Source organism: Hemiscyllium ocellatum, chromosome 45 (genome assembly GCF_020745735.1).
Source record: "Hemiscyllium ocellatum isolate sHemOce1 chromosome 45, sHemOce1.pat.X.cur, whole genome shotgun sequence".
In the NCBI taxonomy this organism is placed as follows: domain Eukaryota; kingdom Metazoa; phylum Chordata; class Chondrichthyes; order Orectolobiformes; family Hemiscylliidae; genus Hemiscyllium; species Hemiscyllium ocellatum.
This window is the reverse complement of record NC_083445.1, coordinates 8,107,314-8,133,943: the sequence shown is the minus strand read 5'-3', so window position 1 is coordinate 8,133,943 and position 26,630 is coordinate 8,107,314. Positions and strand designations below refer to the sequence as shown.

Here is a 26,630-nt window from a genome sequence, read left to right as displayed (position 1 = left end):
CTAGTTGTGGTGTGACTTCCCAATTGCAGACATCACTGGCGTGCATGGACCTCAAAGGCTGCTGCATCCAGAAAGAAGATTAAAGGGAATGCCGCTGGGGGTGTGGCTAGTCCTTGGGCTGAACGTCTTCAGTAATTCTGGCAGCATGATGCCCATTGCCTGTGCTGTATTCAGTGCTCTCAGCCATTTTTTTGATACTATATTGAGTGCCACAAATTGTTGAAGAATGGCATCTGTGATTATGTGTCCTCAGGAAGAGCTGAGATAAGTCACTGAAAATAGTGGCAAAGGCTTCAGCGTTGTCTTTTGCATTCACTTGCTGGTCCCTCCAGTTATTGGAGATGGAAATGTTTTTGGAGCCTCTTTCCCTGCTGACTTGTAGAATTGTTCACTACCATTTACAACTGGATGTGGCAGGACTGGAGATTTATCATCTGGTCCTTTGACTATGGATCTCTTGCCTCCATCTATAGCATGCTGCATCCAATCTTTATCATGTAGACCTGCTGAGTTGGCATTTCGTCCTTAGATGCCCCTGGTGCTATTCTTGACATGCTTTTCTACATGTTATGGACCAGGCCAGACTCCCTCAAAACAGTTCAAGAAAGTAACCCGCACCCTAACTTTGCTGGTTATGTCAAGCAGGTGTAGCGTGGGTGATGTAACTGGCCCAACCACTTAGTTTTAAACAAAACAGAATTTGTTTACAAGATTACCGAATGAAACACAAACAAAAGAGAACAGAATACCAAATGACTTAAACCATCCAAAAACCCAACTGATTATCCCAACTTAATGACGCTGTTCCAAATACTTGCAACAATCCCCATACACATCGCTTGGAAAAAATCAAACACAGGTTCTTTGAGGAGAGATGTCAGAGAGAGGGAGGATCGGCATGGATCGGCTTCTTTGGGTCTCGTAGCTTTAAACTCGGCTTGCGACAAACCAAACCAAGAAAAGCTGAGCTGGGAGAAGTGGCCACTCCCCTTCCATGTACAAGTGTTTTTTTTTAAAACTTGAAAGCCTTTTTCCTGATGCACTATCTGTTAGCTATAATCAATTTGCCTCTAAAACCCTTCAAACCTACACCTTTCAGAATCACTGCTTTTACGACTTCTCTGAAAAAAAAAGCCAAGGACAGCATCACCTTGTTAAAGGAGCAGCATCATCACATATACTCCTCATTGAACCTGAGTTGGCTTCTTCCCTTGATAATGGTGGTAGAGTGTGGGATGTACTGATCTTGAGATTACAGATTGCGGTGGAGTTCAATTCTGATGCTTGAGGCCTGTTTTGAGCTATTACAATCCCTTCACTTGCAATTTAGCTTAAGTTGAAACCTCAGTTTTCTCCCAATATTTGAATAGCCCAGTTATTCCCAATCCTGATACAATCAGACAAATACTTAACATGTCCCAGAAGGGTTATTCTGTCTGCCTATCATTGTCAATCAAACAATAATTCATTTAGTTCCATCTCAATGGGTTAATGGCCCAATGGAGTGGAAGATATTGGAATAACAATGAACATATTTAATCACTAGTGGTATGAGCATTAAGTTCTGGCTTATACCTGCTGAGTAGTTTAGGTCCAGGATTGTTCTGGTGCTGCAGGAGTTGAAGATTAATCTCCAGGAAATCACTGCAGCCACCAACCTGGACAAAGATCATAGACACTGTCAAAACAGTTTTCTTTGAACACCTGACAGAAATAAGTTGTAAAAGTATTGATTAATTCTGGAGGAAATAGCTGTTTGGTAGACTGTGAAGATTCAACCAATTGTATAACAGTAAGCTGGTGTTCTTCCTAATTGGCTTTGAAAGGCTGTCTGTCAACTTGATCAACCAATGGTGAGAATTTGGGGAATGTGGCCATCACAAACTCTTAACATTCGCCTGTACCTGTGTTTTTGGTTTTGCTGCTGTTTACCTATTATTTATTTATCTATGCTATTTAAGCCTGTATCGCTCTAAAGACAAAGCTTTTCACTGTGCCTCAGTACATGTGACAATAAATTCAATTCAATTCAGTTCAAGATGACGAAACCTCCAGGGGTGCACCCAACCAAATCTGACAACCCAAATCAAGGTGTTGCAGAACAGCCCAGAACTGGGTGTTTGATCCTTTCACACCCCACTAAGCTGCACTGTGAGATTCCTACTGGATTATTGCTCACCTGGCTTCCCAACTAAAGATGTTCTCTTCCCCAGGGAAACGGCTGAACCTCGAGCCATAATGTAGACCAGAATTGAAATGTGCAGGGTTGAAAGAGGAATGTAGACAAACTGCGTACTTCCTAGCCTTGCCATAGGAAGGCACTGTCTATCTACTCCACTTGTCCTGGGATAAACAGTAGATGTGCCAAAATGTGAGGTTAGCTGATGTTCCCTTTGTCCACTGCACAGGCCATTGGAAGTTTTTGGAAGTGATTCTAAAAAAATAGGGTTTACATGTGCTTGGAGAGGCAAGGAATGACTTGGAATAGATTCTTGAGGGCAGAGTGGTAGACCTGGTTTACTTGAACTTTAGTAAAGCCTTCGATAAGGTTCCTCATGTAGACTAATTATTAAAGATCACAAGGGATAATTACATACAAAATTGGCTTTACAGCAGGAGACAGAAAGTGGTGGTGGAGGATTGTGTCTCACATTTGAGACAGGCGGTTCTTGCAAGGTTAGGGAGATGGGTTGTTTGTAGATTTGTGTGCTTCTTCTTGATTTCATCTCTAGACATTTGTGACCAAGCATCTTGGTGCCTGCAGAGCCTTCTCAAATGAGCCTTCCCCATTTTGGTCAGTCACAAGTCACAGTCTCCCATAAGTCAACAGGAATGTCAGAATTCTTCACGAATACCATGAGCACATCTCAAACCTGTTTCACCGTCCTCTCGTGAGTGTCCTTCTACAACTGAGTTCCAAGTTGTGTCCCAAGTTTGGAATATGACCAACATGTTCTGTAATTTAGGGGCTACTCTAGCTTCCCAAAAGGGCGACGTAGGACCCAGGCCTTTAACTCTGACAACATCGGTCTAGAGTTGCCCGTGTAATGATATTGATAATGTTATTGGGCTAGTAATCTAGAGGTCTGCGCTCAATTACCTATCCTGCAGCAAGGGAATTGAATTTCAGTTAAAAAGTGGAGGAGGCGATGGCCTAGTGGTATTATCACTGGACTGTTAATCTAGAGACCCAGGTAATGTCCCGGGGACCCGGGATTAAATTTCACCATGGCAGATGGTGGAATTTGAATTCAACAAATATCTGGAATTAAGGGTCTAATGATGACCATGAATCCATTGTCGATTGTTGGAAAAACCCACCTGGTTCACTAATGTCCTTCAAGGAAGGAAACTGCTATCCTTACCTGGTCTGGCCTACATGTGACTCCAGACCCACAGCAATGTAGCTGACTCTTAACTGCCCTCTGGACAATTAGGGATGAGCAATAAATGCTGGCCTGGCCAGTGATGTCCTCATCCTATGAATGAATTTAAAAAAAACAAGAGTTAAATCTTGTTAATAATGATGGGGAAACTCTAGGATTGTCCTAAAAATGCATTTACTATGCTAGTGTCCTGATCTGACCTACATGTGACTGTAACTCCTGCAGCAATGTTGGTTTGTTCTTTACTGGATCCTGAAATAGCTGAACTTGCCTCTTGTTTCCATGGCAACTTGGAATCGGCAACAAATGCTGGCCTTGCCAGCGGTGCCCACATCTCATTAACAACTAAGTTCTGGTTGGATGATATCCTGGAGATTTTAGCAGGTGACTTCTACAGCTTTACCACTATCCCCATTGCTTGACCAAAGCATCTACCTGAACCCCTCGAGAAGCAACCCGGCTTTTCATGACCAATTCTTCCATGTCAGTGAAACAGTCTCTTTGCCCCCACCCCCCCCCCCACATCTCCAGGTGTTCTTACACAGTTGATAAGAGAAGGACTTCAAACAGTTTATTTTTTATTTAAAGCATACCACCTTTTTAATGACCTCTATCTTTCTCCCAGGATTGCCCACTGCAAATGCTGGAGATCACTGTTCAACTGTGAGACATTCTTGGCAGGTCACTGTCATGTTACCTGTTCAGAACATTTGATCAAACATTAAACACACCACCCCACATGACCCAAATCAACTAAAGTGACATGCTCATCCACTAACCATTACCGAGTGCCATGTAGTTAAGCTCAGATGTTGGCACTCAGTATGAAGAAAATGGAAATTACAATGACATAACATAAAGTGACACAGCAAAGTGATCTGAGGAACACTGTTGCTATGGCATGTTGCTAAGGTGCTTTATGTTTCACGTGACCTTTTTGAAATATATTTGCTCCTGTTGATTTGTTAAGGAAATTGGTTCGGAATACCTCACAAGCTTAGCTGGCTGTTCACCGAACATCTGCGGACCTTGAGCCGATAGTGGAGTACCCCTGATGTTGTATCATTTACTATCTTCAGCAGAGAGGGTCTTCGCTTTCCAGGGCTGTCCTCAATCTCCAGAATATTTAGTGCCATAACGTTGCTTTTAAGTGTACTTTGTTGATTGAAAACTTCTATATTACCCATAAATATATGTCAATATTGTTATTGGCAGAATGATTGTTTATTGACCAGGTAATTTTAAGATGTACTAATGTTCACCCTGTCCATTTTTTTTCCCCAGTCAGCTGTGGCTTGATAAGTTCCAAATCTTGTCCCTAAATCATGGACTTGTACAAATTGTACAAACTCCAGTGCTCTACTGAGGGAGAAGTTCCCTTCACTAAATCAGATGGATGGAGAAGATCTCATGGACTATTTTGAAGAGCAGAATCCTAACCACTAAAATAGCACTGTGAGAACTTGTACAACCAATAGTATGGTTTATGGTGCCCCGCTGGTGTTATTGCTGAGCTGTTAATCCAGGGACCCAGGTAATGCTCTGGGGACCTGGGTTCAAATCATGCCGTGGTGGATTTTGAATTCAACAAGGATCTGGAATTGAAGGTCTAATGATGACCATGAGTCTATTGTTGATTGGTGGAAAAACCCATCTGGTTCACTAATATCATTTAAGGAAGGAAACTGCCATCCTTGTCTGGCCTAGCCTACGTGTGACTCCAGATCCACAGCCATGTGGTTGATTCTTAACTGCCGGCTGGGCAATAAATACTGGGCTGGCCAATGATGTTCTCATCCTGTGAATGAATTTTAAAAAACCATCCGGCAGTTAATCATTTTTTAACCTTATTGTTTCTTCCTCCTCAGAGACTAATATTTTGAGTGCAGTATGACCCTCTTTTATTTCCAATCTCCAGCTTCCACCATGTTTTAATGCAATGTTGCTGATTGAGGGTAGGGCTTCACAGCCACTTTAAGCCAGAGATTGTCTGATGCAATGGTGATGGATTCATGTGGTGCAGTGGTGGTGTCCCTACTCTTGGGCTGAAATACCTGGGTTCAAATCCCACCTACCCCAAAGGTTACCTGATGTCCTAAGATAGGAGTAAATACTGCAGATGCTGGAATCTGTACTGAAAACAAAAATGCTGGAAATCATGGTGGGTTAGGCAGCATCCATAGATAGAGAGCAAGCTAACATTTTGAGTCTAGATGACTCTTCATCAGAGCTGACGTGAAATGGGGAAGGTCCAGCATTTATACAACAGGGCTTGGGTTTTTTAGATTAGACTTACAGTGTGGAAACAGGCCCTTCGGCCCAACAAGTTCACACCGACCCGCCGAAGCGCAACCCACCCATACCCCTTACCTAACACTACAGGCAATTTAGCATGGCCAATTCACCTGACCCGCACATCTTTGGACTGTGGGAGGAAACCGGAGCACCCGGAGGAAACCCACGCAGACACGGGGAGAATGTGCAAACTCCACACAGTCAGTCGCCTGAGGCGGGAATTGAACCCAGGTCCCTGGCGCTGTGAGGCAGCAGTGCTAACCACTGTGCCACCGTGCTGCCCTGGATTGGGGTGGGGGGTGGACAACTGGGGGAGAAAGGATGTTGATAGTGCAGATTAAGTGTGAATCATGTAATAACATTTCTGTTATTTCGGTTGATGAGAAAAATAGGTCAATGTTTTTTAAAAAAAATTCAAAACATTGATACTATAACCACCCCCCTCTGTGTGAAAGGGAGTTTAATGTGCCATTTGCAGTAATTAGGCTAATTTCCGTTTAAATGGACACTGAATCCACAAAACCGTGGTTTACTGGCCTCATTGACACTTCTTCAATTGTTTAATTGTCATGGAAATGACAGGGATTAGAGGGTGACAACATTTTGCTGAAGTGGCAGCACTATGCTGAGTGTTTGCAAATAGAGGCTGTAAATATATTGCAGAAGTACTTCCGCTAATATTTTGGCATCTGGCCCTGTTAAAATTGTGGTGGGGAATTTAAGGTACCATCAATGGACCTATAGATTCTTGAGGGCAGCAGGATGGGGGGAGAAGGTGCATGAAGACAAATTGGATACTTAACTTTATTAGTCGAAGTATTAAATACAAGAGGGCGGCACGGTGGCACAGTGGTTAGCACTGCTGCCTCACAGCGCCAGGGACCTGGGTTCAATTCCCGCCTCAGGCGACTGACTGTGTGGAGTTTGCACGTTCTCCCTGTGTCTGCGTGGGTTTCCTCCGGGTGCTCCGGTTTCCTCCCACAGTCCAAAGATGTGCGGGTCAGGTGAACTGGCCATGCTAAGTTGCCCGTAGTGTTAGGTAAGGGGTATATGTAGGGGTATGGGTGGGTTGCGCTTCGACGGGTCGGTGTGGACTTGTTGGGCCGAAGGGCCTGTTTCCACACTGTAAGTAATTAAAAAAAAAGGAAGGCTATGATGGAGCTCTGTGTAACGTTAGTGATGCTGCAGCTGGAATACTATGTGCAGTTCTGGTCGCCATGCTCTAGCAGTGGTTGCTATAGTCCCCGAGGACTACTCTCTCATTGCAGAAACATGGTGGTGGTGATTTAACCTGAGGGTCACCATGCTTCAGGCAAGGTCAAGGAGGCAGGACCTCAATATTGTGGAATTGACCCCTCAGTGTTGGCATTACGCTGCATTGCAAAACAGCTGTACAGCCTATTGAGCTAACTGAACCGCAACCCCCACCTCCCATCATTGCACTATAGGAGAGAGTGCAAAGGAGATTCACCAGGCTGATTTCTGGGCTGCTACGAGGAGAGAAGGCTGACTGAGGTGTAGACATTTATGCTGGGTATGCACAGAGAGATACTCCCCCCCCCTTGTAATAGTGTGATCAGTAGCTAGGGGGCATCATTTTGAGGCAAAGAGCAGGAAAGTGAGAGTGGCTTTGAGGAAACTATCTCAACTGGAGAATGGTGGGTGGTTGAGGCAGCAATCTTCAATATAAAAAGAATTTAGTTGAGCACTTGAATGCCATCTCAAACAGGGCTTTGGGTCAAATGCTGGAAAATGGGATTTGAATAAATGGATGTTTTATAACCAGTACAATCAAAACAGGCAGAAGGGCCTCCTTCTGTATTGTAAAAAAAATCTATGGCACTCTATGACACTGGAAAAGTCCCCCTACTGAGAGCTGGAATACAATATCCAGTCTGATAATCCCGGTACAGCTTTCAGGGAGTGCTGCACTGTCCCTTTCTGGTGGAGACTTTAAAGCTTCCCTGTCTCCCCTCCTCCCATCTGCCCTCTCAGGAGAACTACTTTAGATCTCTTGGAACTACTTTGAAAAAGAGCAGGGACGTGTTCTCCGCTGTCCTCGCCAACGTTTATCCCTCCACCAACATGACAAGATAAACTATCTGCTCAATATTCCATTGCCATTTGTGGGATCTTGCTGTACACAAACTGGCTCTTGCATTTACTACATTACGGCAATGACCACAGCTCCAAAGTACTTCATCAAAATACTAGCCTGAAGGAACAACCTGAGCTTACAAAAGGTACAATACAAATGCAAGTCTTAATTTATATTATTGTGCAACACGGAAGGAGGCCACTCAGTCTCTCAAGCCTGTGCAAGCGTTTGGCAGAGCTTTTGGACTTGTTTCACTCTTTGATTCTATGCCTATACTGCAATGTTTCTTTTGATTCATCTTCATTCCTTCCTGTTGTCCATGCTCCCTAACACCAAAAGAAATAGGAGATACAGTAGGCCATTTGGCCCTTTGAATCTAATCTACCATTAATTGATTCATGGCCAATTTTCTGGTTAAACTCAATCTATCCACACCATCCCCCTATTCCTTTGATCCCTTAGAACTCCAACATTAATCAATCTGTGCCTTGAAGACATTCAGTGTCTGAACAGCCACAGCTTTCTGTGAAAGAATTCCAAAGATTCATATCCTCTTAAGTGTAGAAATGCCCCCTTCTCTTAGTCCTAACTAGCTGAATCTTTATTCTGAACCCCTGACCCAAGCTTCTAGATTCCCTGAGCATCTAGGGATTGTCTACTCTGTCAAGTATTATGGTGTGAAGGAGGCCATTCTGCCCATCATGTCTGCACCAGCTCTTTAAATGAGCATCATTACCAATTTCTTGCTTTCTCCCCATACTCTTACACATGACTTTTATCTACAATCATCCAGTGCTTGCTTGAATGTCACAATTGAACTCGCCTCCACCAAATTTCCAGGCAATATGTTCCATACCCTAACTATTCATTAAGTGAAAAAGTGTTTCTCATTTCACACCAGAAAATGGTGCACTGAGAACAACCTAGCTCACTATGCCGGCAAATCCAAGGACCTCATTGTTATCTTTCAGCAATATGTTACTCATGCCCCCCTACACATTAGGGAATGAGTGGAGACAGTCAAGCTCCTGGGAGTGGTCATCCACAACAAGCTTTCTTGGACTCTTCATGTGGATGCACTGGTTACAAAGGCCCAACAATGTCTCTTTTTCCTCACGCAGCTGAGAAAATTTGGCACGATGGTGAATACTCTTGTCAACTTTTATGAGTGCGCCATTGAGAGCAATGAATGTTCAGGATTGGACACAGTTAGAGAGTGGCAAACTCAGTCCGGACGATCACAAAGACCAACCTCCCATCTGTAGAATCCATCTACGAGGCCTGCTGTCAATGAAAGGCTGCCAGCATTCTCAAGGATCCAGCCCACCCTGGCAATGCTTTTCAACAACACAATGCTGTCCTATCCCCCCTAGTCCAGGAACTCCCCACCCTTGAGACACCACTCACGCCCTCCACCTCCTCCAGGACTTCCGTTTCCCTGGCCCCCAACGCCTCATCTTCACCATGGATATCCAATCCCTCTACACCTCCATCCGCCATGACCAGGGCCTCCAAGCCCTCAGTTTTTTTCCTCTCCCGACGTCCCCAACAGTACCCTTCCACCGACACTCTCATTCGTTTGGCCGAACTGGTCCTCACCCTTAACAATTTCTCCTTTGAATCCTCCCACTTCCTCCAGACCAAAGGGGTAGCCATGGGCACCCGTATGGGCCCCAGCTATGCCTGTCTCTTTGTTGGCTATGTAGAACAGTCCATCTTCTGTAATTACACCGGCACCACTCCCCACCTCTTCCTCCGCTACATTGATGACTGCATTGGCGCCACCTCGTGCACCCGCGAGGAGGTTGAGCAATTCATCAACTTCACCGACACATTCCATCCTGATCTTAAATTTACCTGGACCATCTCTGACACCTCCCTCCCCTTCCTGGACCTCTCCATCTCCATTAATGACGACTGACTTGACACTGACATGTTTTACAAACCCACCGACTCCCACAGCTACCTGGATTACACCTCTTCCCACCCAACCTCTTGCATAAATGCCATTTCGTATTCCCAATTCCTCCGCTGTGTCTGCTCCCAGAAGGACCAGTTCCACCATAGAACACACCAGATGGCCTCCTTCTTTAGAGACTGCAATTTCCCTTCCCACGTGGCTAAAGATGCCCTCCAACGCATCTCGTCCACATCCTGCACCTCCGCCCTCAGACCCCACCCTTCCAACCATAACAAGGACAGAAAGCCCCTGGTGCTCACCTTCCACCCTACCAACCTTCGCATAAACCAAATCATCCGCCGCCATTTCTGCCACCTCCAAAAAGACCCCACCACCAGGGATATATTTCCCTCCCCACCCCTTTCCGCCTTCCACAAAGACTGTTCCCTCCGTGACTACTGGTCAGGTCCACGCCCTCCTACAACCCACCCTCCCATCCTGGCACCTTCCCCTGCCACTGCAGGAACTGCAAAACCTGCGCCCACACCTCCTCCCTCACCTCCATCCAAGGCCCTAAAGGAGCCTTCCACATCCATCAAAGTTTTACCTGCACATCCACTAATATCATTTATTGTATCCGTTGCTCCCGATGCCATTTCCTCTACACTGGGGAGACTGGACGCCTCCTAGCAGAGCGCTTTAGGGAACATCTCCGGGACACCCGCACCAATCAACCACACCGCCCTGTGGCCCAACATTTCAACTCCCCCTCCCACTCTGCCAAGGACATGGAGGTCCTGGGCCTCCTTCACCACCGCTCCCTCACTACCAGACGCCTGGTGGAAGAACGCCTCATCTTCCGCCTTGGAACACTTCAACCCCAAGGCATCAATGTGGACTTCAACAGTTTCCTCATTTCCCCTTCCCCCACCTCACCCTAGTTCCAAACTTCCAGCTCAGCACTGTCCCCATGACTTGTCCTACCTGCCTATTTTCTTTTCCACCTATCCACTCCACCGTCCCCCCCGCCCCCGACCTATCACCTTCATCCCCTCCCCCACTCACCTATTGTACTCTATGCTACTTTCTCCCCACCCCCACCCTCCTCTAGCTTATCTCTCCACGCTTCAGGCTCACTGCCTTTATTCCTGATAAAACGTCGATTTTCCTGCTCCTCGGATGCTGCCTGAACTGCTGTGCTCTTCCAGCACCACTAATCCAGAATCTGGTTTCCAGCATCTGCAGTCATTGTTTTTACCTTTTCAACAACCTATCGGGGGGAAGGTAATGAAACCTGAACACACGCACCAGCCGGTTTCGAAACAGTTTCTGCCCGACTGTTGTTAGGATACTGAATGGACTCACAAACTCTTAACATTCACCAGTCCCTTTGTTTTTGTTTTCGCTGCTGTTTACCTATTATTTACTTATCTATACTATTTAACTCTATGATCTGCCTATATTGCTCACAAGACAAAACTTTTCACTGTGCCTCAGTACACGTGACAATAGATTCAGTTCAAATTCAAATTTAAATTCACACTTGCTTCTTTTGCAAATCACTTTAAATCTATGCCCTCTTGATTTTATTCCTTTTCTGAGTGGGAACAGTTTCTCTCTTTTACTTCATCCAGCCTCATCATGATTTTGAAAACTGCTATCATCCTCTCAGCCATCTTCCCTCCAAGAACAGCAATCCTAACCTCTTCAATCTGTCCTCATGACTGAAGTTGCTCATCTGTGGGATCATTCTTGTGAACCCATTTCTGCATTCTCTCCAATGAGGTCACAGGCTTATGCTCGAAACGTCGAATTCCCTATTCCTGAGATGCTGCCTGGCCTGCTGTGCTTTGACCAGCAACACATTTTCAGCTATAGTATAATGCCCAGAACTGCAGACAGTACTTCAGTTGAGACCTGACCAGTGTTTTATACAAGTTCACATCATGTCCTTGCTCTTGCACAGTAGGTCCATATTAATAAAGCTGAGGATAGTGTGCTTTGCTTATTGCTCTCACCACCTGCCCTGCCACTTTCAATAAATGTGCACATATAAATCTTTATATTTAAATCAGACCACCCTCTCAATCTGCCTGGGCCAAGTCTACTCCACCTCTCTTCATAGGATAACCCCATATTCTCGCACACCTTTCAGTCTAGAAGTTTGACTTGATGATGATGCGGGGTCCTGAATTATATGGTCTGTTTGGGACATTGGGAAGACAGGACACCAACTTGCGGATCGTTTCAGAGAATATCTCTGGGACACCCACTTCAACTCTCCCTCCCACTCCACCAAGGACATGCAGGTCCTGGGCCTCCTCCATCGCCAAACCATAACCACCCAATGCCTGGAGGAAGAATACTTCATCTTTCGCCTTGGGACCCTGCAACCACAACGGATCAATGTGAATTACATCAATTTCCTCACTCCCTACCCCCCCAATTTATCCCAGTCCCAAGCCTCCAACTCAGCACCATTCTCTTGACCAGTCCATCTTCCTTCCCATCTATCCGATCCACCCTCCTCTCCAACCTATCACTTTCACCCCCACCTTTTATCTACCTTTCACATTCCCAGCTACTTTCCCCCAGCCCCTACCCCCTCTCAGCTCCTCGGCCCACAACCTCATTCCTGATGAAGGGCTTATGCCCGAAACTTCGATTCTCCTGCTCCTTCGATGCTGCCTGATCTGCTGTGCTTTTCTAGCACCACACACTCGACTGTGGGAGGCACAGTCAGTTTAATCTCCTAGCTTTTAATGAGCAGGTCCCCAATTTTTTTTCAAGATGCCAGGCTCTTACAACAGAAAATTCTGTCAGGTTTGTTCAACACTGACAGCTTTGGGAAGGAAGTGGGTAACCCTCAATCTGATTAAAGGAGAAATGCACTTCACAGATGAACTAACAGCAAGACGTAAACAAGGCCAGCTGTTTTGTTTCTTAGTGCACGTCTCTCGAAACCTCAGGAATAAAGGATTGTAGAAGACATCTCACTGTGGGGGATATATGTTCCAGCAGTGAATCAAAGAGTTGATGCAGAATTAAGTGTCTATTAGAAGGTTAGATTGGTGTCCAGCTTTAATAACTGGATGGTTTGTACTGATTGAACCTGTAGACTGAAACACTATCCTTATTGACATAATGTCCTCGCAGTCAACTATTGATTTCATCTTGGCACATTTTGCGAGATCCTTATATCGTGCATGTCTGAAGATTGGTTCACTTGACATAACTCATGCTTATGAGAAAGCAGTAACTAAACTGGATAGAGTAATTGGGAATAAAGTGAACATTCTTGATCCTCCAACAGGATAAGAAATGAGTGTGATCCTAAGGTGCAGGACCAAGGGAGTGGGACTAGTTGAATAGTTCTGCCCAAGTGCTCACACAAGCACAACAGACTGAATGGCCTCCTTTTGTGTTGCATCATTATATAAATACATAATTGCTGCCTGAGCCAGCAAGTGCAGGACTTTTTAAAAATGCCATGGGAATAACTCCACAAAGGCCAGTATCCCATCACCAAGTCACACTGTATTTACGCACAAACAGTTCTTGACTGTGGCTCTGCTTCATACAGAGTCAAGCACTAGGATGTCAGTATGTCTGACACTCATCGTTTTTATGTCAGCCCGGACTCCCTGATTGGGCCAGATTAACAGTCCCAGTTATTTTACCTGGGATGCTACTGGCTGACCTTGTTCCAATCACTACAGCCAGGGCAAATTGTCATTCAGTCTAATTACAGCTTACATTTATATAGCGTTTTTACATTACAGAAACATTGTAATCACTTTATTTAACAACTTGCACTGAATTATATTTACTTCAGAAATAAATGTTATAACATAGAAAAGTGGTGGACTGGTGGTCTGAAGGAATGAGATCAAATGGGCTCCTGAGAACTTTATTTATCCACCCCTTTAGTGTTTTATATTTGTGTCAACAATCTTGAATTATTGTTTAGCCTGTCATGTTTACTTTGTTTGGGAGTATTTGATTCTCACACTGGAGGCAGGGTCCAGCTCGGTTGGTCAGTGGGAATCCAATGGAATAGTTCGGTTATGGGTCAGGGCTTAAACCAAAGGTCTGAACATAATATCAGAATGCTAGCTTTGGTTGTGTGAGATGCAGTGCTTTGAGTAGAAGACTGGTTAAATTACTTCCCTACAGGTTACATTAATAGTGTTATTTTTAATTTATTCACGGGATGAGGACATCACTGGCTAGGCAGCATTTATTGCCCATCCTGTGACGGTGCTGCTCCTTTAACAGGGTTATGTTGTCTTTGGCTTTATTTTTCCAGAGACGTTGTAAAAGACAAAGATTCCAGAAAGTTCACATTTGAAGGGTTTTGGGGCCAATTTGATGATAGCTAACATATATTGCCTTAGGAAAAAAAGGCTTTTAAGTAAAAAAAAACACTTGTACAATGAAAGGGGAGTGGCCAGTTCTCCCAGCTCAGCTTTTCTCTGGTTTGGTCTGGTCTGGCTATTCCCAGAAAACAGGCAGACAGTTGTGAAGCTGCTGGACCCAAAGGAGCAGGTTGATGCTGATCCTCCCTCTCTCTGACATCTCTCCTCTAAGACTCTGGGATTGATTTTATCTTCTGTGTTATTGGGGATTGTTGCAACTATTGGGAACAGCAACATTAAGTTGGTATAATTTGTTGGGTTTTCGGATGGTTTAAATCATTCAGAATTCTGTTCTCTTTTGTTTGTGTTTCATTCAGTAATCTTGTAAATAAATTGTGTTTTGTTTAAAACTAAATGGTTTGACCAACTGCATCACTCCTAGGATATTCGTGTTACACCTGCTTACACTCACAGAGTTAGGGTCTGGGCTACTGTCTTGAAATGTTTTGAGGGGGTCTGGCCTGGTCCATAACAATGCTTAATTGCCAACAGGGCAGTTAAGAGTCAATCACATTGCTGTGTGTCTGGAGTCACATATAGGCCAGACCAGCTTCCTTCCCTAAACAGCGTTAGTGAACCAGATGCATTTTTCCGACAATCAGCATTGGGATTCATGGTCATCATTAGATCCTTAATTCCGGATGTTTATTGAATTCAAATCCCACTGTCTGCCCTGGCAGGATTTGAACTTGGTTTCCCAGAATGTTATCTGGGTCTCTGAATTAACAGTCCAGCGATAAAATCACTAGACCTTTGCCTCCTCTTTATACGGGGGTTAAAATGAGTATTGAAATTGTTTTGGGGTAATGGGCTGTGGGGTGGAAGTTCCCCACCCTAGTTAAATAGTGAGTATTAGCATCTTCTAAATTACAGGGAATAAAGTAGCAAAATACTGCGGATACTGAAAACATAAATTAAAATTGCTGGGGAAACTCAGCATGTCTGTCAGCCTCTCTGGTGAGAGAAACCGAGTTAACGTTTTGAGTCAAGTATGGCTCTTTTACAGTTCCAAAGAAGAGTCATTCCAGACTCAAATGTTAACTGTTTCTCTCTTCATAAATGCTGCCAGACCTGCTGAGTTTCTCCAGCATTCTCTCTGTTTGTTTCAGGGAATATAATTCCAGTTTGTGTAATTCCTCCTCATAACGTAATCCCTGGAGCCCAGGCTTCATCCAATAAATTTGCCCTGCAAGGCTATACAAATCTTTCTGTAGGTGTGGGGGTCACAGCAACTCGAGGTGTGGTCTAACCAGGGCTTTGTTCTAAGTAAAGCCTCCTCCGTGTAACACAATATCAATGACTGTTAAAGGGAACTGTGACTGAACAAATAAAAACAATACTCCTTCCTAAAGACTGTAAAGGATTGGTGGGCTTGTGAGTGACAGTCAGGCATGACGGAGGTTTGCAGCTGATACTTAATGAGCTGCTTTTCGAGTTAATTCTCTTCAATAAACCCTTCCAGCTCAAAGGTGTTCTGACACAATGCTGTGATAATCATTATCTGCTAGATATTAATTTGTCTCCTTGAAGAAAGAGAGTGACAGAGGTTATTATTTGCTGTGTTTTCGGGAGGGTTGTTTGTTCTGGTGAATGGTCTTCAGTCTCTCTAAGGTGCTTGGAACTGTTCTCTGAGATTCTAATTAACTGAGCAACACTAAGGGTGGATGTTACACTCTGAAGTTAGGGAGAAAGGCTCATCGTTTAGTGATATGTGATTAAGACCTTTGTCTGGCCGAAGAAGCCTTTGTAATTACTGGGTCTTTTGTTCCTATTTTGGGAGCATGATGCGACAGTGAATCAGCGAGCACCCCTGTATCAGACAGAGAGAGAGAGTTCCAGTGTTTATACAGGAGACTGGATTTACCTTATCCCGAGCATCCTCAACCCAGTGACAGGTCTTACGCCCACATCTTCTGTGCAGTGGATTTCTGTAATCTAAAATGTCTCTTCAGGCAAGAGGCAAGAAAGAAAGACTTGAACTTATGCAGCATGTTTTACAATCTTCCAAGTGCGTTATAGTGAAGTTAGCTCAGCTGGCTGGACGCCTGGCCTGCAATACAGAGTAATGCCAACATTGGTGGTGGTTTAATTCCTGCACTGGCTGGGGTGACCATCAAGGTCTCTCCCTCTCAACATCTCCCCTCTGCTGAGATGTGGTGACCCTCTGATTAAACCATCACTAGTTATCTCTCTCTTTGTCTCTAATAGGAGAGTGGTTCTATTGTCCTCTGGGGCTGTGGTGACTTTACCTTCCCATTACAGCAGAGTGCTTTCGCAGCACTGAATGTTTATTCATGTAGAAAATGCCACAGCCAGCTCCCACAGTAAGCAGATAGATGACAACAGCTGTTTTAGTGATGATGACCAATGGATAACTGTTAGCCAGGACATCAGGATAACCTCCCTGCCTTTCACAACAGTGCCGGAAGATCTTTCATCATCATATGAGGAGATAGATGAGGCATCACTTTAACTTCCAGTCTGTACAACTGCACCTCCACCAGTGCAGTGAGTTCTGTACTAGAGTACTAGCTTGATTTTAATGTTTGGTTCTCAGTGTGGGACTTGAATCCACAACTGCCTAATCCTGAGATGAGAGGTTGAGCTTCTGATCCAGAGCTTGATACCTCCATGGCCAGAGTTCTCTGCTGGAGTCTGGCATTGACAGATTTTTTGCTTGGTTTGGGTAATGAGGCAGTAAAGGTAGGGTGGAGGTCTTGCAAAGCAGTGGGTAGCATCCCTTCTCTCAGTTCAAATCTCACCTCTGGACTTGATGGCAAACAGAACATGGGTTTGGAAAATGTTCAAGTAGATTGATTATTGGTCTGTACCTCCTTCCAATAGATCTGGTGGTATAGGCTAAGCGGGAAATGGCATCATGCTACCGTCACCGGCCTAGTAACCCGGGGATACAGGTAATGCTCTGAGAACCTGGATTTAAATCCCATCGCAGCTGCTGGTGGAGTTTGTTTTCAGGAAGGAGTTAGATATAGTTCATCAAGCTTAGGGGATCGAAGGTTATGGGGAGAAAGCCAGAACAAGATACTCAGTTGGATGATCAGCCATGACCATATTAAATGGTGGAGCAACTCAAAGGGCCGATTGGCCTACTCCAGTTCCAATTTCTATGTTTCTCTGATTAGTAGCAAGCAATAGGGTGAGACAATTTCTGGGTCAACTATCCCCAGGAGTCAATGGAAATGCAGTGGTTTGCCAGTCATATTCATGCACCAATGAGGTGGAAGTCCACAGTTGTCAATGGTCTTTTAATTGCCAATGGTCTGTGGCATGAGACAGAGGTGGAAGGATAAAAGCCAAACACTGTGGATGTTGGAAATCTGAAACAAGCAAAGAGAATGCTGGAGAAACTCAGCAGGTCAGGCAGTGTCTGTGGAGAGAGAAGCAGAGTTCGTGTTTTTGAGTCCAGTGACTCTTCTTCAAGCTCTTCCTCAGAGAGGGACGGATATGGGTGCAGCTCAGTCAGGGGTAGGCTCAGAGGTCGATTGGCTCAATCCTAGGAAAGGTTTAGAGGGTGCTAACAAATGGCAGTTGATCAATTTAGGAATTCTGGTCAGCATGGACGAGTTGGACCAAAGGGTCTGTTTCTGTGCTGTGCATCTCTGATTCTGTGATTCTTTTTAGTCATCTGATCCACAAATGTGCTCATTTGGTAACAGTTCTTTTTGCTCTGATTTTGTGTTACAGTTGTCGAACCAGCAACAGGAAAAGCTTGATTCTGACCAGCACGTCGCCAACTCTCCCACGACCTCATTCTCCGCTCCCGGGCCATCTAGGTAAGGATTCAATTCCTCGCTGCTCAGCAACAGATGGAGTAGGCTTAGGGGATTGAGTGGGGGCAGGGAGGAATACAAGTTGGGGTGAGAAATTTAAACCTGCAACTGTGGGATAGTCCTTAAACTCTTCATGGAATTTGGGTTTACATCCATCGAGGATTGGCTCTGAAGTCTCCAGGAATTAAAGGTTAATCTCCAAAATAAGGAGGGGGACAAAGTCAGGCAAAGAAACATCAGAGGGCGTTAAAAACTGGCATTAGTTGACGAATCGGTGGAAGTACCACTTCTTTATACTAATGAAATCCAACTGCAATCAGGCAATGAATTGGCTTCCAACATGTTCAAGGTCCCCACAGTGCAGGTATCCCTCCCCCAAGAGCTGCTGACCAATTACAGACCAATAATTCTCCATTGTCAGCAGTGCCATCAGAAGAAGTGGTTGCTGCAGGTAATGCAGGTCTCCACCAGGGATTGATGCTGGGCCGTGGGATCCACTGGGGGAGAGGGACACTAACAAAGTGAGGAGAGGGTGAAGGATACAAGGGTGGTGGTGGTGAGGTAGCTTTCATCCCTCCACCCTGTGCCCACACACCTGAAACCAACTTCACTCAATATGTCCATCTTCCAGGTTCGGGGGCTCTCATTTGGGCATTGCATGTCTGTCAACAAGGCGTCCCACAGACAACATTTAACAGGCAGCCTTTGAGAGTGGAGGGAGGAGTGAGACCTGTGTGAGTGCTGTTAAATCCCCAAATACTAGATTGTTATCAATTCAAATTTCACCACCTGTCATAGCAGGATTTGAACCCACAACCCCAGAACACTAGCTTCAGCCCCTGGATTATTAGTGTAGTGACATTACAATTATCCCACTGCCTCCTGCCCTGAGCCATGATTAAATCCTTGGTGTCTCAGGGATAATTGCCTTTGAATAGCTCATTAATGAATCCAATTGACATGCTACTTTCAGTCCTGAGGAAGGGTCACTGGACCTGAAACGTTAACCCTGATTTCTCCCCACAGATGCTGCTAGACCTGCGGAGCTTTTCCAGCAATTTCTGTTTTGGTTTCTGATTAACAGCATCTGCTGTCCTTTCAGTCTTCATGCTATGTTGGGATTCCCTTTTTAAGTCCTTCCTGCTCCACAGTCCTCACTAAAATGGCGGCAGTTTTCACAACTCATGTTTCTAGTCAGCCTTGCAGATGTTATTACACACTTATGAAACAGGTGGAACTGGAACTCAGGCCTCCCTGCTAATGGGTAGGGTCACTATCACTGCACCATAAGAGAGTCTTGGCAGTTTTCACAAATTTGGCATTCAGACTTGGGTACAGCTGCCTGATTCTTTTCTCAATTATTTTAAATCCATGTCCTCTGCTTGTAGCATTTCAGTCCCAACCTGGAACCCGTGTCAATGATGGCAGGAGATGTAAAGCAGTTCACTTAATTTCCTGCAGTTTTCCATCTTGATTCCTGAAGGTAGCAACCATATGGTTTATGGTTAGGTAAGTCCATAACCCGTTTTTCATGTGCTTCACCTGGGCTGTGAAACTATTCAACTGTGGGAGGTATCAGAGAGAACCCTTCGCTTGCTCTTGTTGCAGGTTCACAAGAGCCTAATTTCCAGCACAGGATCCTGAACCTGTGCTACTGAATCTTAACGCTGGCTGATTTCTATTGCAAACACCACCCACATAACACCACCCTGACCCCAACCCCAACCGTAACCTTAACCTTAACCCCAACCTTCCCCCCACTCCTGAATATGTGTTGCCCATTCCTGATTGCCGATGCCAGCTAATGGTTAAGTCGGAGTCAGAGGTAGTTTTAAGTTTAATTTTTTTTCAGTTGGTTATTGTAGTGGTTAGGTATTGAGCATATATACATGAGGCTGCATGTGGGCTTTAACAAAATAACACAAGTTTATCACATAAAAAACAAAACTGCACATACAACAGTTTATAAAGATCATAATGCTAACGGCAAAGTTTCAATTTTTTTACCAAAACTATCTTTTCACAGATATTCAATCCCAGAGAAATGTCACTCCTGTTCCAATCCTTTAATTTCCTTCTTCGCTGACATTTTTTCAGGTCGCCTTCTTGGCTCGCTGAGACAGTTTTACAATGTATTTCCACGCATGCTGGCATTAAACTTTTGTGATATCATGATGGCAGGAACCTCCTTTCAGTCCTGACAGCTTCTGTAAAACGTCTCCCGGCTTGAAGCTTCACTGACTTAACCCACTCCCAGTAGGTTGACCAGTTCCCTGAACTGCGAACGAGATTTCCCTGCTGGCAGGAAACAATTCTTCCGTCTGAACTGAGTCCTCATTCTTTCAAAGTGAGATCAATACCTAGCCCCTGATTCGAGACTCTGATCTATTTTCTTTCTGTCTGCCATTACTCAGCAACTCATCCATCAACACTCCAGGTGTTCTCCCAGGCAATTGGCAGAATCACATGACTTCCTGGAAATGATGTCTCCCGTTCATTGTTTGAAATTACCTTCTGACCTCTCTAAAACAAATACCTTAACAGAACTGAAAGTACACATCTGCCTCTATGTAAAAAAAAATGCTAAATCCCAAATGGTAATAATGCGTAACATAAATATTTATCACAATTACTAGTTCATTTTAGAGAGTAGTTAAGAGTTAACCATGTTGGTGCAGGGTTTGAGTCACATGTAGGCCAGACCAGGTAAGGATAGTCCTCACTATTTTTTATAAGTGAAGCAATTAGGTTTTTACAGCATTCAGTTGTAGTTGTCATGGTCACCATCACTGAAACTGAATTCCAGATGTATTGATTAATTAGCGTTCTACTTGCTCTCATGATGGTGGGTGAAGCTAAATCCCCAGACCATTAGCCTGGGCCTCTGCATTACCAGTCCAGTGACATTACTGCTAACTTAATATCTAGACTAGATATGTGGTTAAATGTTTGAGGAGTGAAAGTAGAATCATCACACTCCATCCAGCCCTGCACAGAATGAACCATATGCTAAAGTTTTGTCTGTTCAAAACCACGACCAGAAGCGAGGAGATATGACTTATTCTCCACAATCAACGAGTTTTTGAAATAAAAGAAATCTCTGCTTTAAATCTTCCCTACAAGTGTGGCAGCTGATTGCTGCTAAGTGATTCATCACAACGAACATAGCTCTAATCACATGCACCATAATGAGAAGAAAGTGTTTGGGATGGGAAATTTGTAATCTACTTATTAAACTCATCCTCTTTTGGTGCTTGCAGGTGTCTGGCACTTTCTGCTGCTAATCAGGCTGCTGCACTTGCACATTGACCTTGATGTGAGCTCCCTGCTTATACTTTAATTTTATTCATTTATACTGTTTTATTTTGGGTGTGCCAGGAAATCTGGTCTTGTCTTTGGGAGTGAGTGCAGAGGGAAGTACAAAATGTGTACTGGGCAGAGCCAAGTGCCCGTGAGTTACTGTGACTTTAAGATTAATTCAGTTATCTCTGTCTAGATTCTGTTTATTTTCTCCCAGTCCCTGTAAAAGGCAGTGAGACTCGTGTTGGGATTCCATGGACTAGATGTGTCAAATAGCATGTGAAAGCGAAATACTGAGGGTGCTGGAAATCTGAAATGAAAGCAGAGAATAGTGGAGGAACTCAGCATGTCTGGCGACATCTGTGGAGAGAAAGCAGGTTAATGGTTTGAGTCCAGTGACCCTTCTTCAGAATGTCACTGGACTTGAAATGTTAATCATGTTTCTGAGATGCTGCCACACTAACTGAGTATCTTCAGCACTTTTTATTTTTGTTTAACATCTTCAGGATCATAGAATCCTTATAGTGTGGAAGCAAACTGATTGGCCCAACAGGTCCACTCTGACCCCTCGAAGAGCATTCCATCCCACCCACCCTATCCCTGTAACCCTACACATCCCATGGCCAATCCACCTAACCTAGACATTTCCTGCACATCCCATGGCCAATCCACCTAATGTAGACATCGCTGCCCACCATGGGCAGTTCAGCACAGCAAGTCCACCCAGTTGATTTATCATACAAGTAAGACTGAGGCCGTGGGTTAGAGGGGTGGGGAACGTGGGGGTGGTGAGAGAGAGGTGATGTGAGAGAAATAGAGAACAGTCATCATGCAGTCATTTTCTGAATTTATGGAATTCAATATTGGGACTTAGAAGCTGCAAAGTGCCGGAGTGGAAAATGAGGAGTTGGTTCTTGTGCTTGTATTGTGCTTCATTGGAACACCGTTGTTGGTCCAGGGTAGAAACTTTAGCATGAGAACAAGGAGGTTGATTGAAATGGTAAGCAACTGGAAGGTCAGAGTCAGTCCCAGGGTGACGGTCACCAAATCTGTGTTTGGTCTTGCCAATATAAAGGAGACTTACCGCATTGTGAGCATTGAGTACAGCGTTGGTAAAGTGTGGTGCTGGAAAGAGCACAGTAGCTCAGGGAGCATGTGAGGAGAGTCCTGATGAAGGGTCAAACCTGAAATGTTGACTCTCTTGCTCCTCAGATGCTGCCTGACCTGCTGTGCTTTTCCCAGTGCCACACTTTATCGACTCTGACTTCTCCAGCATCTGCAGTCCTCACTACTTCCTAGTTGAGCATTGAATACAATAGACTAAATTGAAAGATATCTTTTATTGAAAATTATACTTTATTCATGGAAGGAAATCTTTATGTACATACACAGTTAATGAAGCCGTACAGATCTATACTGTCTTTACTTACAGAGAGGAAAACAAACATTGTGGTTTGGCTTTCTCTATACTTATAATTGACATATAGGCATTTGTCTGAGACATTGTGGGTCTGATAGCTGAACGGACCCCCGTTATTCCTTGGCAGAAAGACCTTGGTGACAATTGCCCCAAGCTTTAATTTGTCCCTCACCAAGAAGTCCTTGGAATGTGTCAGTCTTCACCACTCAGTCGGAGTCAACTGTTTCCACTGGAAGACCAGCAAGTTCCAGGCAGATCAAAGAGTGTCTTTCACCAAGTTGATGGTTCTCCAGGTGCAGTCGATGTTTGTCTTGGTGTGCGTCCTGGGGAGCAGAACGTAGAGCACAGAGTCCCGCAAAAGATGTGCAAGTAAAACACTGCCTTACCTAGAAGATGTGTTTGGAGCCTTAGACACTGGAGGGAGGAGGTGAATGGGCATATGTTACATTTTCTATGATTGCAGAGTAAGGGGAACAAAGAAGTGAGGCTCAAGCAGCTTTCTTCTCTGCCATAATGACATTATGCCGATTATATAGGTGATGAGAGCTGTCAATAAACACCTTACTATCATTCAGCAGTAGCTCATGATAACCCTTCACACCCTCCACTCTATTTAGATAGGCAGACACTTGAACAATTGAGCTAAACAATTCAGTTTGTGTCTGGACTTCCCTGGCATCGGGCCCATCACTACATTTGACGGGCATTGTATCCATTTAACATCTGGTGTTTCTGGTTTCAGCTCCAATGTTTAGACAGTCTTCCTGTTAATGATTTGAATGTAACTAATTTTGATAATTGACCTTTCCTTACTTTGTTCCTTTCGTTCAGGCAGCAGTCCCTTGGACAGTCCACGGAACTTCTCTCCTAATGCACCCGCGCACTTCTCATTTGTGACCTCTCGAAGGTGAGGGCAGATTTTATTGCGCTGCTGCTAGTGGTGGTGGTGGTGGTGGTGTGGGTGGGGTGACAATTTTCAATTGTCTCTCTGAGACCTGGGCGTTGGTCCTATCGTTATGATTAGGCAGCACAGTTTGAGAAAGTTGATATGGCAATTTGTGGAAAACCAGGGGAGGATACAACTCAGAATCCCAAACTCTAATTCCAGGATTGGTCTGGGAGTTTGTTCTTGATTGTGTGTCCTTGACTGCATTTGGGCAAAGGATCTTAACATTCACTGAAAGCAAAAAGAAAAGGTCAAATAATTTCAATAATTTTGTGGAATAAATTAACATGAATGCAAATTGACTACTGCACACAGATACTGATATTGTATTGTGGTACTCGAGGCTTTAATGGCAAACTGTCTTTTTGCAGGGATGTAACATGACAGAATTAATAAAATATGGAACATTGAGTCATGTTTGAGAGTGCTCAGAGAATTTGAATATAGGACAGTTGGTCTCAAGGAGATAATTAAACTTCCAAACCTTGACAGTTTACTGATTGTTATCAGTGGACAGTGGCTATATCTGTACTTGCAAACTCTGTGTGTTCTGTGAGTGTGCGTTGTGTATGTGTGTATTTGTCACGTATCATGGGTGTATGTGTTGAGTCATGTGTGCCATTAATGTCTGTATGTCATCAATGTGTGCACCAACTTTGTATGTTTTATGTGTGCATGTTGTGTGTCATGTGTATGTGTTGTCAGTGTGTATGCCATGTGATAGTGTGTTTATGATGCATATGTCATCAGTATGTGTGCATGCATGTGTACATCAGCATATGTGCATGTCACGTGGGTGTGTCTCTCATGCATATATGTCATCAGTATGTGTGCATGCATGAATGTGTGCACCATCAGTGAGTGTGTGTTGTCATGTGAGTGTGTGTGTTATTAGTATATGTGTGTTTCATGTGTGTGTCTTTGTGTGATATGTTGGGAGAGAGTAAGTGCAAATTGGTGACAGAATTGTGTGTTTATGTGTGACTGTCAGAGTGGTCTAGATGAGTACAGTGTAAATGAGGATGAACTGTAGGCTATAATCATTGAGCTATGTTTAGGACACAACCCTCAAGTGCTCCATAGGAAAGATAGCCTTGTGTTTTACGACAGGATATTCACAGAGTGTCCCAAAGGGCTCTGCAGCCAATGAAATATTGTTTTAAGGCTAGTCACTGTTGTTATGTAGGAAGGGTGGCAGCTAATTTGTACACAGCAATCTCCCACGAGCAGCTGTGAAACAAATGACCAGTTTCACCTGGTTTTACCTTTTGGCTGAAGAATAGACATTAACCCAAGTCACCTAGAAGAATTCCAGGACTATATCTAAAAATAGTTCTAAACGTTCTTTTAGCAGAGGGAGCAAGTGGGAGAGTCGCAGACTGGAATTTGCCCTCGTTTTATGAAATGGGACGTACATCGACAAGATATGTTTTGCAAAATTATAACAGTTTGTTCTGCTTGAACATCTCTCTTAAAAGGAGGTGGTGTTTCCTCCATCAATTCCACACTCATTGTGAATCTTTTGGTCTCTTCTATTTTTACTTGTGACCTTGTTGGTTCTAACATGGTTTGGTTGTAACAACAAGGGCTGCAGGATCTTTGGCCAATAGTTCATTCTGGATGTGAGTGCAGACTATTCAACTGCAGAAGCATCACATTCAAATCAAAACTGACATCCACCCCTGTTTTGAGCAAGTGTTGACTACAATAATCAGCTGCCAATACTGAATGATTGTCCCCACCACAGTCCCTCTCTTCAGGGCACTGAGGCACAATGCAGGACTCCACTTAATAAGATTAACACCTTCAGGAGAATATCAACACTGGCAAGCACTATTATAATTTTCATTCCTTTCGAGATCAGGTATTTATGCAGTGAGCAAAGTGGCGATTAACCTCAGGAAGGTAGCCTGTATCGAGGGTGAACGCATGACAGAGTCATCAATGTTTTTGCTCTGCACCTTTCTCCACTCTTGTTTCTCAACGGCTTAACCTGTTTCTTTCCTTGCAGCCATGGTCATCGCACTGACAGGTAACTCCAGTCTGTGTTGTGGCTGTGTTAGCTCTGATGCTGTGCTCAGCTCGGTGAACTGGCTGAAGGTGGCAGCCTTGTGAAATGTGGTCCATTGGTTCTCTCAGTGGATGGTGTTGTGTGACCAGGCTTCCTTTTATCGTGTGTGTGTGTGTGTGTGTGTGTGTGTGTGTGTGTGTGTGTGTGTGTGTGTGTGTGTGTGTGTGTGTGTGTGTGTGATGCATGCTAACTTTTGATGTGTTATGCTTTTAAGATTGATGAGTTGGCAACTAAACCAACTCAATGACCCTGCACAAATAAAGAAAGAATTACTTTCAAAATGTCAGAAAGCATCTTCCAACCAATAATATATATTTGCAATATTAGTCATGGATGAAATGTTTAAACATGTCAGCCAATTTACTCACAGCAAGCTCCCCTGGTCAGAAATTAAATTATTTTGAGATAATGTCTGTTTAGTATGAGTTGCAAACATTGGCTAGGACACCAAAGGCAGTGGAGAAAACTTATTTGAAGTTTCAAAGATTGGAGCCTTATTTGAGAAGGTAGAACGTGATTGTCTCATCTGAATGTCTGGTAGTGTAGCCCTCCTTCAGTACTGCATTGGGCTCAATGTTGTGAGATCTGAACCATAGCAACAGGGCTGCCCACTGAACCACGGCTGATACTGGAAGTGATGTTGAGGGGATAGCGGGCAAGATCAGGCTTGGTTGTGATGGAATTTCCACTGAACTCAGCAAGTGCTTTAGGACCACAAGTCAAAAGCAAAATTGATGTACAATTTACTCTCCGAAATTTGAGACTTGGCATCATGGATGGATTTTAAGGCCCTTCCCCCATGGCAAATTTGGAAGCTGGAAGGTGCTGGAGTGGATCCTGCTCTCTTCCTGCCTCTGAGCTGATTAAGCCTGGGGTGGAAAGACGACTGGATGCTCTTCATGCACAACCTACCAATTGAGGCCCACCCCCTGTGGATAAGTAATTAATTAATGTATGTTAGTGATGGACAGGATAATCATCTCAGGCTTGTATGTGCACGTGTAT

The 26,630-nt window shown here is 44.2% G+C and overlaps 1 protein-coding gene across 1 annotated transcript in view; it reads left to right on the top strand.

Moving 5' to 3' along the window:
- The window catches only part of LOC132835858 (microtubule-associated serine/threonine-protein kinase 1-like), a 107,884-nt gene that overhangs the window by 17,094 nt on the left and 64,160 nt on the right, over nucleotides 1-26,630 (top strand). The window contains exons 2-3 of the mRNA XM_060854953.1: nucleotides 17,803-17,891; nucleotides 23,440-23,515. Of these exons, the coding sequence (XP_060710936.1) occupies nucleotides 17,803-17,891; nucleotides 23,440-23,515 (165 nt within the window). The remainder of the gene's footprint in view (nucleotides 1-17,802; nucleotides 17,892-23,439; nucleotides 23,516-26,630) is intronic.